Below are 13,047 nucleotides of genomic sequence, written 5' to 3' on the forward strand. Positions count from 1 at the left end.
GGATCATTTAATTAAGTAGTTAAATAAATCCAGTTCTAATTTTGATCAGTATGGCGTCTCACTAGATGCACACTCTCTTCTGTTTCCCATTTCCCAATTCAGTGCTTTTCATTGTCAAGTCTTTTAAGCCAATTTTAATTCACCTGAGTGTTCTTAGCCAAGACAATGTAACTAAAGCCTTACAATTACATCCGGGGCTTGAAAAACATGAGATACCTAACAGCAAGATGCTGCTACTAAAGAGTTGAAGGTGGCCCACCAGCAAGTCCAGGTGCCACAGTTCTAGTGCCTTGACTGCTACAGAAGCAGCAAAGAGACATATATATTTCTTAAACTTAAATTCTACAGCAATTGAGTTAGGAGCCCTGATTGGTCATGGAAAGCTTCCTGTTTGCCTGTGGCAAATAGATCAGTGGATTTTTTCCAAATGTGCTTTTCATGGAAACTTCTTTATTAGTCACATTACAAAAATAAAACAACAACAAAATCCTCAAGGTGCCTCTGTGGCCAAATGGTCATATTATTTCTGTTCATGCACTCCTAGTCCTTTTCCTCTGATCTCATTTTAATTTAAATATAGATTGTAATCTCCAGGGGAGGCAGGAATTCCATCTTTCTCTCTTCTATAAAGCACCATGTGCATATGTGGCACAACGTTAAGTAATACAAAATCTAGCACTGTTGCATCTGCTGTGCCCTCGGCATTCCCTAAAGAGCAATAAATTTTGTCTGACTTATTTGGTGGTTCAGTTGTCCTGTAGACAGTTCAATCAGACAAGGAAATTTGTAGAAGCTGGACTTTGAAAAAGGGGATAGTTTAATTTCTGACTTTTATTTAAAAAAAAATGAATAAGTACTATTTCAAAATTGGCTTGGTCTAGAAACAACTTCCTATTTACTGTTAGTCCTGGGACTAGTTTTGATAAGGATTGCCATTAGGAGAGCTTAAATAAACTTGCCTTAAATAAAAAGTACCCATGGCAAGGTAATTTCAATGGAGAATTCAATCCCCTTTGTGAAGGCTGTGATGACAAAGCATCACTTTAAAGCAGCCTTACTGGTAGAGAACTTTTGCAGATATCATGAGTCCAAATCTGTTCTCACAGATTCAGAGTGCCTGGCTCACTGAATTTTGGCTTAGCTACAGAGCTAGTAAACTTGGCCAAGATATATTCCTCTAGGTCAAGAAATTTGTAAGCTGTGTTAGTTAAGTATTCATAGCTTAATAATTTATTAGCAGATAATTGATGAAAGATTGAAGGAAAAAAATATTAACCACCTTTGGCTGTTCAGGAGTATTTGAACTCCCAAACATAGGTATTCTGTCACTAATTATATGAAGTAGAAAAATATCCAGGGTTGGTTATAGGGGAAGCAGCAGCAACCCTTTTTGTAGGGTGCCTAAAGCTTTCCATTCTTTCAAAATAATAATCTTACAGTTTTTATCTAAAGAACTCTAATACAACCATGGGTTGGAGCAAACTTAAATTTGGCAGGAAGATAGTCTTGGGGGTAAGGAGATGGCTTTTGTTGGCCTCATGAAAATCTGTTCACATTAGACAGACTTATAAGTTGTTGAAAACTGGCCATTGCCTGTCTGTGCTTCTCAAGGTACAGCTTGTTTTTGGTTTGCTGCTAAACCCCTTCAACTCACATGTCACTGTGCATGCACTGTCCTGGTTTTTCACATTAGTAGTGCGCACACAGACTAAAAACTCTGGATAGAACACAGCCAAGTGGATCATCCATGTCAATCTACATACTGCCATGGCTTCTGTACTTACACAGTCAAATTACCTCTGGCTCACAGGAAAACAAACTGTACAGGGAATCAGAAGACCATTAATGCGAATCTAATTTTACCAACTGGTAGTAACAATGCTGTGTCTTTCACAACCTTTTTTGTTGAGCAAACCCTTACAGGGTATGTCTACGTAGCATTCTGGAACCCTGCCCATGAGAGTGAGCCTCTCGGTCTGGGTTGACTAGTGCTCTAAAACTAGCTATATAGACAGCACTTTTTAATTGTGGGTTGGTCTCTTCAGCCCATTCTCTCCCTAGGGTTCAGAGCCTGAGCTGCAACTTCAAAGTGCTGTCTATAAAGCTAGTTTCAGAGTGCTGTCATGAGCCCTGCTCACCCAAATCTGTCAACCCAGGTTGTGAGACTTTGTTGTGTGGGCAGGCTCCAAAATGCTGTGTAGACATACCCACAGACTACACAGGTGCAAGTAGAAACCAGACCCAAATTTCGGCCATTTACTGACACTGTCTGTCAGTGTGCCAAATATTAGTGCTTGGCTAAAGTGTTAAATAGCACTAATCTCGCATTTGTAAAGCATGTGCAACAGTGCCGAAGTCTTTGTGCTCAAACCCGACTGCTGATGCATGATATTTTTTGGGGATTGGGGGGTAGGATTTGTGAGTTGCATATAATAGAACTTGGTTATGCCCTTTTTAAAAAAGAGAAGAATGGCCAAAACAAAAATCTAAGAAATCACATACAAAAAATCAGATTAAAATTGTTTAGGTTGCAAAGTCAAGCAGTGTTACTAGGAAATGCCAGACTTCAGGTTGTCTGGGCAGTGCTGAGGAAATTAATTAGAGTTGTGTAGCCTGTGGCACATGGTTCCCAGTTTCACTTGCTCTAAAAAAGTTTGAAGGGGTATAGAGATTGATGCAGGGGACTGCAGGAAGAATGATACAAGGTAGATTAATGCCACCCAGGAGAACATAGTTCTATTGCTCCCTCAGCCACAGACTTCCACTGTGATGGTGGTCAAGTCAATTTACCAGAATGTTTTGGACGGAGTGTGTTACTCATTTTCTGAGTCTAACTGGAGACACTTACACAGTGATTTTCAGAATGGCTGAATGCTCAACAACTGCAGCTGAAATACATGGATGCTCTAGATACTCAAACTCTGGTAGTAAATTGATTTGGAGAAGTGAGCACAGAGTTGAAAGTCAGGAGGTCCTGAGTCTCTGCCACTGATATCACTGTGACACCTTGGTCAAGGTTGTCTGTCTTTTTCTCTCTATTTTCCCATCTGTAAAATGGGGATAAATATGCTTGCGCATCTGATACTCAGGGTTGTAGAAGATTAATTAATAGGGCTGTCAATTGATCGCAGTTAACTCACGATTAACAAAAAAAAAACCCTGCAATTTAAAAAATCATGATTAATTGCACTGTTAAACAATGGAATACCAACTGAAATTTATTAAATATTTTTGGATGTTTTTCTATATTTTCAAATATATTGATTTCTGTTACAACACAGAATACAAAGTGTACAGGGCTCACTTTATATTTTTATTACAAATATTTTCCACTGTAAAAAGATAAAACAAAATAAATAGTATTTTTCAATTCACCTTATACAAGTACTATAGTGCAATCTCTTTACCGTGAAAGTGTAACTTACAAATGTAGATTTTTTTAATTGTTACATAACTGCACGCAAAAACAAAACAATGTAAAACTTAGAGCCTACAAGTCCCCAGTCCTACTTCTTGTTCAGCCGATTGCTAAGACAAACAAGTTTGTTGACATTTACGGGAGATACTGCTGCCTGCTTCTTATTTACAATGTCACCTGAAAGTGAGAACAGGCATTTGCATGACACTTTTGTAGCTGGCGTTGCAAGGTATTTACTTGCCATTCATATGTCCCTTCATGCTTTGGCCTCCATTCCAGAGGACATGCTTCCATGCTGATGATGCTTGTTAAAAAAATAATGCATTAATTAAATTTGTGACTGAATTCCTTGGGGGAGAATTGTATGTGTCCTGTTCTGTTTTACCCACATTCTGCCATATATTTTGTGTTATAGCAGTCTCAGATGACGACTCAGCACATGTTGTTCATGGTAAGACTACTTTTGCTGCAGATCTGACAAAACACAAAGGTACCAATGTGGGATTTCTAAAGATAGCTACAGCACTGTACCCAAGATTTAAGAATCTGAAGTGCCTTCCAGAATCTGAGAGGGACGAGGTGTGGAGAATGCTTTCAGATGTCTTAAAGGAGCAACACTCCGATGCGGAAACTACAGAACCTGAATCACCAAAAAAGAAAATCAACCTTCTGCTGGTGGCATCTGATTCAGATGATGAAAATTAATAGGCGTCAGTCCACTCTGCTGTGGATGGTTATCAAGCAGAACCTGTCATCAGTACGGACGCATGTCTGCTGGAATGGTGGTTGAAGCATGAAGGGACATATGAATCTTTAGCGCATCTGGCACATATATATCTTGCGTTGCCGGCTATAACAATGCCATGCGAACACCTGTTCTCACTTTCAGGTGACATTGTAAACAAGACGTATGCAGCATTATCTCCTGCAAATTGTAACCAAACCTGTTTGTCTGAGCTATTTGCTGAAGTAGGACTGAGTGGACTTGTAGGTTCTAAAGTTTTACGTTGTTTTATTTTTGAATGCAGTTTATTTTTTGTACATAATTCTACATTTGTATGTTCAACTTCCATGATAAAGAGATTGCACTACAGTATTTGTATCAGATGAATTGAAATGTACTATTTCTTTTGTTTTTTACAGTGCAAATATTTGTAATAAAAATAAATATAAAGTGAGCATTATACACTTTGTTTTCTGTGTTGTAATTGAAATTAATATATTTGAAAATGTAGAAACATCCAAAAACATTTAAATAAATGGTATTCTATTATTGTTTAACAGTGCAATTGAGATTTTTTTAATCGCTTGACAGCCCTATTAATTAGTTAATATCTGTACAGTGTTCTGAACATATAAGCTGTTATAACAATTCCAGTTACTCTAAAAAATTATCCCTAATTACCAGGACACACAAAATTAGTGGAGACTTGCAAATTCTTGTCTTTATCTCCCTGTATCTTGATTTCCTGTCTGTCAATTGGGAATATTGATATTCTGTCTTACAGAGCAGTTATGAAGATAAATTAATTATTGTTTGTGACACTCAGATATGATGATAAGCACCATAGATGAGCCCATGAGTAAATTAATAACGACATATTCAGTGTGGCATTTGGATGATATGAAATAAATAGGACATAGGTCCACGTGTAGCAGTCAGACTGGATAATTGTAAAGGTTCCTTCTCGTCTTAAACATCTACCCCATTCTCTGAGAATCATCCATCCAGTGTACTGAATTAGGTGAGTACTGAGGAAAAAATTATGTGCTGGCAATCATTTAATTTAAAAGACTGTCATAATGTCTATGCACAAGTGAGCAGAAATAAAGTTCCACAAGCAGCCTTACATTTGGCGTTACCTAACTCTTGAGGGTTTGACTTTGCAATCAACTTACATTCTTCTAATTATAGACTTTTCTATGTAATCAGGTATCTGCTATATTAATTGATCTGCAGTGTAGGTGTAGCCGTGTCAGTCCCGGGATATTAGAGAGACAAGGAACAACTTCTGTTGGTGAGAAAGACATGCTTTAGAGCTGTTTGAGACTGCAAGTAAGTACTTTTCATAGAAAAGTACCAGCATGAACAGTACCAAAATGAGCGTAACAAGGAATCAGATACTTTTCTGCACTATGTGATAACAATTTACTTGTTCTTGTCCTGCAGGTTGGTGAGCTGGTAAAGGTCACAAGGAAGTTGGTCCAATTAAAGATATTACCTCACTCACCTTATCTCTCTAATATTAATTGAGCAACACTTAAAGTAAAATACTAAGGAAATGACTTGTTCAAACACTGAACTTTTTAAAGTGTGATTAATTTTGGAATGTGGTAAAATATAGACCTAGAATGTAGTCTGACATTTATACCAACTTACTGTATGACTTTGGGCAAGTCACCTAATAGGTCTCGGTATTTTTCCTGTCTGTCAAATGGGGATAATGCTTGCCATACAACTGATCAAGTCTTAATGTCTGTGAAGTGCTCAGTCATATGGAAGATGCTCTAAATGCTGCTGTTTATTACTATTATTACTAACATGTAATACCTTTAACTTGCTCTCCCAAACCAGAGAATTTCACCACTATACTCTTATAGCTACCATTATCACTTATTTCTGTGCTCAGGGTCTTGCAACACTCCTTTGAGGAATTGTTGACACTGAGCGGGGCTGTTGTATCTGACCTATTATTTCTTTAAATATTTTGCTCAACCTTTCAGTTGTATTTGAGATGTCTCTCTTTTAAACCGCTGTTATGTTTCCAACATAGTAATGTATTTCCTTTATGCACTTGCAAACTGTCTTCCCTCTTATGTTCAGTTATTGGTCCCACCCAGGAGAAACGCAAGCATCTAGTGTTAGTTCAGCAATAATTAATTTACCACAACAGGAGGGCTGATTTGTCAAGCCACAAGAACACACTGAAAGAGACTGGTGCAGGGTTGCAGACTCTATATTGTAGGCAGTGTTCTATCCACACATTGCTGCATTTCTCTCTCTGCTCTTCTGCTTTCTTCAAGAGTTTAATAATTTGGATTAGGCTGTTCTGCCAAAGACTGACTATTTGAGACAGCAAGTAAGCATTTTTAATTGAAGAGTACAAGTGTAAACATTACCAAAGTGAGGTTAACAAGGAATTAAATACTCTTCTGCACTATGTAATAACCATTTACTTGTTCCTGTCCTGCAGGTCGGTGAGCTGGTCAAGGTCACAAAGATTAATGTGAGTGGTCAATGGGAAGGAGAGTGTAATGGTAAACGTGGTCACTTTCCATTCACGCATGTCCGCTTGCTGGACCAACAGAATCCTGATGAAGACTTCAGCTGAGTGTGGCTCAACAGTTTTGCTTACAGATGGGAACAATCTGTCTGTGTTTCACTGCAGCCGCCATTTAGACTGTGTTCCTACAGATGTCGAAAGGAGTATTGCTTATACAAGCATTCTGATACCTGCAACCCCCGGGACTGAACACCACCTTTCCTTATTCAGGGTACGAAACTAGATAACCTGTGTGTCAAGTGGCAGAACTAGTACATGATTGTAGGTTGTAATGCCTGCATATGTTCATGTACAGAGCATACCGTACCTTACCTGCAGCAGCAGGTGGAGAAAGCAGCAATACATCTGTTGATTAGAGTTTTTAGGTTTCTCAAGTCCCATTGCTTATGTTGCTGCTTGCACGGGCAATGCAAATCAACCTTAGAAAATTCAACATATGGGTAGGAATTTCACAAACAGTTAATTCTGGAGCTTTTGCCTTTGTTTTCGTTCTAACTTTATTTGCCCTAACAAGTCTACATAATGTTTTGCACCATGCAAATAATCTTTTTAGATGTAGAACATACATTGGGATAGCTTTGTGACTTACAGATATCTAACACTTCAATAGTAAATAAGAAATCAAATCTTCCTCCACGTCTTCAGATGAGTTTGAGGACACTAGAGATTGGTTTTTTCAGTACTGTTGCTTCAAACTTTGCTAGTAGCTAATTTAACTTCAAGTTGAGATGTTATATTAACACATCCTGATATTTTTTACCCACAAATACGTGTTTTAAGGAATTGTAGACCTCCATACCAGTGCTGACAAATGTGTGCATAGCACTTTACTCATTAATTCATAGCTTCAAGGTAGTATTTGATTCATAAGTGTAATAAAATATGCAGCATTGCTCTGAAAAAGTGACACAGAGCACATTAGCCAGTTGTAAGAGAGAAAATTAAATTACATTGGGACAGTTTCATAACTCCTTTATCCTTAGTGAATCGTCTTAGTCATTGGCTAGAGTAAATCAGTGTCAAATATCTTGAACTAACAAAACTAAACATTACCTTTATTTTAAAATAACTTTTTGGACTGCTCTGCTTGTTTCCATCTGTAAAGCATTTGATAGTGAATTCATGAGAAGATTTTATTTGTAATAAACTAATAGAAATACTTGTGTGCTTCTGGACTGATTATAAAAAGGCATAATAGAGTATACTACTTCATAGCAAATGATAAAAATCAGTGCATTGGCTAGGTTATATTATGCACTACTTGAATATTCAACTTTTTCTACTAATCCTTATCTGATTTTCTTTAACATTAAAATCAGAATGGATACAGTAAGGTTTGCAAATTAAAACAATGAGGTAACTATCCATTGCCTGTATCTTAAATTAAGTTCTCCAAATACAGCAATCTAGTGACCAATATATTCAAAGTTATTTTGTATCTTTTGTGGCTACATTGTAAACAGGATTTTTCTAAATCGTATAAAATTGAAACACCATGGACATGTACAAGTAGTTAAATACCAATAGAATGTCTCTGAACAGTTGTAAATGCTTCAAGGGCTAGTTCCCACCACAGAGGCTACTGCTGAGAGGCATGGTTCCCATAAAATAGAATACTATTAAATTTTACCTAAAAACTATTACATACTGGAAACAGTAATACTTTTCCTTTATCTGTTACATAGTTGCTTTATGTTAGAACTAATTGATCAGTATGTCTGTTCAATTTTCAGGTAGTGGGGACAGATTACCATAGAGAAATCCTAACTGATTTTTTTTAAAAGTACTACTAAACCCTCTGTAGAAAACTTACAACTCATCTATTTTTGTGCTAATTACTTGACGGACAGAAGTAATTAAGTGACGGCATTTCTAATCTAATTTGAATTGATACTGTGCTTCTAAGTTAGTGCTGAATGTGCTTAAAAATGCTTAACGATAAACTAATAATGGGCTGGTAAAATGTTCGTTTCTTTACATCTAAGTCATACTTTTTTCCCCGACCTTGCTACCTACAGGAATTGAATACTTGATACAGGCAGTCTCTAAATACGATATCTATACATATAGATTAATTGCTGATAGATGCATATATTTTTCTTCACATATCACAAAAGAAGCATAAATAAAGGAAAGTATCAGAGAGGTAGCCGTGTTAGTCTGGTTCTGTAAAAGCAGCAAAGAATCCTGTGGCACCTTATAGACTAACACGTTTTGCAGCATGAGCTTTCGTGGGTGAATGCCCACTTCGTCGCATCCAACGAAGTGGGCATTCACCCATGAAAGCTCATGCTGCAAAACGTCTGTTAGTCTATAAGGTGCCACAGGATTCTTTGCTGCAAATAAAGGAAAGACGTATTGCCTTACTGAGAATATTGAACAATTTAGTCAACTTCAGCTGATTCTTCCAATCATAATTAAATCATCCTGCATATCCATAGTCATGTAGAAGTAGCAAAGAATCCTGTGGCACCTTATAGACTAACAGATGTTTTGCAGCATGAGCTTTCGTGGGTGAATACCCACTTCTTCGGATGCAAGCCATCCATAGTCATGTCTACAAGATTCCATTCCCCAACTTTTGTAGGTAAAGTGTCTTTAAGAAAATGTGATTTTGGTATGCAGGTTATTTTTTAATATGGAGGGGATATAAGGAAATTGTAATTGCTAAATAAATGCCCTATACATTCATTTAAACTAAAAATACAAATGTATTATTATGTAGCTATGTTTTTGTGAAGACCATATAATTGCAAATACTTTACTTTTATTATAGACTTTGGCAGAGCAGAAAAACAATCATCCCTACAAAAGTCTTAATACCTGCTGTTATTCTAGAAACATAAGTTCTTGTGAAACAGATTTTCTCAGCCCCCACTATACTAATTACTAAATTTTCAGATTAAATATGTTTTTGTTCATCAGATACAGGCCTACAGGATAAGATGGCATTTGTACAAGATACTGATTAAACCTATCTCACCAATGTCTTAAAGCAGGATAGATAAAACTAAATAATTCATAAATATGTAGATGGAATCGTCTTGTGGCCTTTGTTCCCTCTTTTGCACACCCCCCTACCCTCCAAAAACCCAAACTCATTAGTAAGAATGTTAGAAGTCATACAAGTTTTAGTTGTCTCTGTCAGTGTTTGGGTTTATTGTGCATAGGCAGGTGCTAGAACGAGAATACTAATGGTTTCTAGAAATACACCATGAAAAGTAGAACGCTCAACTACACTGTTCTCCTAGTGCATTTACACGTTATATCACACTAAACGAAGTACAACTTGGCTGCTATGTTTTTTTAATGTATATTTCATTTCTGTAAAACCCAGACTTTTATACTAATATATGATCTGGTTAATCTGTTTCAATTGTATTTGTTAATGCAAATATTTCTAATCATTTGAGTAAAAACACTTCAGGTTCTTAATGGTTTTGGGGGAAAGATGCTAAACAAACCAATTTGAAGTAAAAATATATGAACGTGCCATTGTATTATAACACTATACACTTTCTTGACAGTTAAAATCTACTTTTTTATTTTTTTGTAGCATGTAATGTATATGTTCATAGTATGTGAAATAAATAAAAAAATATAGTCAAAAAATTGGGTTGGTATAATTTTGGAGCAGCTGTCTGCAAGTTTTTCATTTATTTTCTAATGGTGTAAATATAAATTAGCAAGGGGACAATATGATTGTCTCTACAATAATGGTTTACTCAATTATGTCCTCACCCAAAAGAGGCTATTAAACATTACATTTGGGAGAAGCTGATAAACGTCAGCTTTGAGTAAACTTAATTAACAAGAAAAGTAATACTTAGGCCTCTGAAAAAAAAAGGTGATTGATTCATTTAAAAAACCCTGAATGTAGTCTTAACTCTTACTGACAAATATTAATGCTTATTTTCCATGCAGAAATTAAAATCACATGCAAAATTTCTCCCATAATAAAAAAACTTTTACAATTCTTAGGTATAATATTCTAGCAATAATTCTCAGTCTTGCACATAAATAATTTAGCAATCTGAATAGGCTCACTAGGAAAATTCAGACCCTTTAATTTACTTTTAGAAATTATGAAACAAATATAGGCAGTACAGTGTAGTCCTTGTTTTTTTGCATATTAAAATTAATTCTACCTTGGTCCCACGCTTTCATCTTCAGACTTTTAAAACTATCATAAAGTTGTATGGGGAATCTGGGTAAAGGACAATGGTGGATTATGGGATAAGTTTTAGCTGAATGTTTCTACTAGAATGATCGTCAGTTAAACAAATTTTACAATATTCACATTTAAATTATTGTTAGGTGTCACAGTTAAAACCTCAGAGATTAATGGGCAGTCTTGTACCTCTGAGCTCCTGAACACAATGCATCATCCTGAGATCATGAGTCTGCACACAGTTTCAAGATTATTTTCACAGCCACGGTCATTAGTGAGAGAGATTTTTCTTAATTAAATTTTAAAGTCTACAAGTTAAGTCTGTGGAAATTTCTGTGGCCATATAGTTCATAGTGGGCATCCACTGTTCTGGAGAGTGTACTCATGGGTTAGATGTGGCCATTCCATCATAATCACTAATGAGCCGCAGGGCCATCTAGTTAACAGATCTAGGCTTTGGGTCCCATAAAGAAAGTCTTAGTGTTCATTTTATTTTTTAAAAGGTGTGTGTTTAGCAAAGGTAGCCTTAAAAGTATAAATTGATGCAAACAGAATGAAACAATTAAAAGCACAGCTGTGGCCTGCTCCTGCAGCATGAGAGTGGGAGGACAGAAACTAGATACTCCCCATTGCCACCACCATACATACATTATGTAAAACAAGTCTAGTTTTTGGGGGGGGGGGTATACTAAAGAATAATTTTACTAATTTTCATACCCCTCGAATCCTTAGGCTAGCCCTGTATATAGCAATGTGACAAGGCATGGGCACAAACTGGCTATATTTGAGGGGAGGTGGCAGAAAACTCTCCCCCCCGCTCAATGTATGCCTATGGCTAGTGTTTGATATTTTCAACCCTCTGAGTATACTCATTTATTACCACACCACTATTGCATGCAGAGCTTTCCAATCAGTGCCTCTGGAGCAGTGGTGGGAACCTGTGGCCCCTCAGGGTAATCCACTGGTGGGCCACAGGACAGTTTGTTTACATTGAACATCCGCAGGCACGGTCACCTGCAGCTCCCAGTGGCCGTGGTTCGCCGTTCCCAGCCAATGGGAGCTGTGGGAAGCGGTGCGAGCTGCACTGGTCGCTGCTTCCCACAGCTCCCATTGGCTGGGAATGGCAAGCTGCAGCCACTGGGACTTTTGGGCAGCCGTGCTTGCCGTCAGTGTAAACAAACTGTCTCACGGCCTGCCAGCGGATTACCCTGGCGGGCTGCAGGATGCCCACCACTTCTCTGAGTGTATATGGAGGACATACCAAATATTCCCCACAAATACATCCACCCCTCCACCAGGTACTTCCAGAAGTGCACAAAGAATGGCATCACTAATGTTGTATACAGTAGTAATAAGCCATTCCTGATTCTTCTTCTTCTTCTTCTTCTTCCCTTGCCTATACATCTAAGGACAGTATTTGTTTTCTTCGCCTCCACGTCACACAGAGAGCTTATGTTCAGCTGGTTCATAAGTCCTTTTCTGAATCAATAGGTTCCAACATACGGTCCTTTATCCTATACGTGTGACCTACACTCTTGGTTTCTAGATGCTGCAGCATCTAGCTAAAGTAAAATGCATATTGTTGAAGGGAGTCCACCCCACTATTGTAATTACAGATTTTGCATGGAAGCTTCACTGAGAAATGTGTGCACATTAATGGCTCTTCTCAAAATGCTCCTGAATTTAGGGAAATATTAGCCCTTTTTTCAAATGGGGAAACTGAGGCACAAAATCTAACTTGTCTAAGGTTACCTAGGAAGCCTAGGGCAGAACCAAACTCACAGTCCAGATCTCAAATACCAGTCTAGTATCTTAACCTTTTTTGTAAGCTTAAATATATGGATCTTAAATTTGTCTCTCACTTGGTTTTGTGGTTAAGAGGGAACTTGATTACAGACTATAAATACTTACATGGGGAGCAGATTTCTGATAGCAGAGGGCAGGGCTCTTTAATCTAGCAAACAAAGGCATAACAAGATCCAGTGGCTTGAAGGTGAAGATTGACAAATTCAGAATGGAAATAAAACACAATTTTTAAAGAGTAATTAATGAGGAATGTAGTAGCATATATCACTTGAAATCCTTAAGCCAGAATTTGATGTCTTTCTAAAACATATCCTGTAGGTCAACCAGAAGCTATGGGCTTGATGCAGGATTTGTTGGCTGAAATTCTA

At 37.3% G+C, this 13,047-nt stretch overlaps 1 protein-coding gene across 4 annotated transcripts in view; it reads left to right on the forward strand.

Moving 5' to 3' along the window:
- CRK (CRK proto-oncogene, adaptor protein) overlaps positions 1 to 7,861 on the forward strand; it is a 57,337-nt gene extending 49,476 nt beyond the window's left edge. For 3 of the 4 annotated variants that reach the window (XM_039507886.1, XM_039507884.1, XM_039507885.1), the window contains one exon: positions 6,613 to 7,861. In XM_039507886.1, the coding sequence (XP_039363820.1) occupies positions 6,613 to 6,750 (138 nt within the window). In that variant the 3' untranslated portion in view covers positions 6,751 to 7,861. The remainder of the gene's footprint in view (positions 1 to 6,612) is intronic. The other variant, XM_039507887.1, reaches the window with a different exon arrangement.
- Positions 7,862 to 13,047: the final 5,186 nt, after the last annotated feature.

Source organism: Mauremys reevesii, linkage group 20 (assembly GCF_016161935.1).
Source record: "Mauremys reevesii isolate NIE-2019 linkage group 20, ASM1616193v1, whole genome shotgun sequence".
Lineage (NCBI taxonomy): Eukaryota > Metazoa > Chordata > Testudines > Geoemydidae > Mauremys > Mauremys reevesii.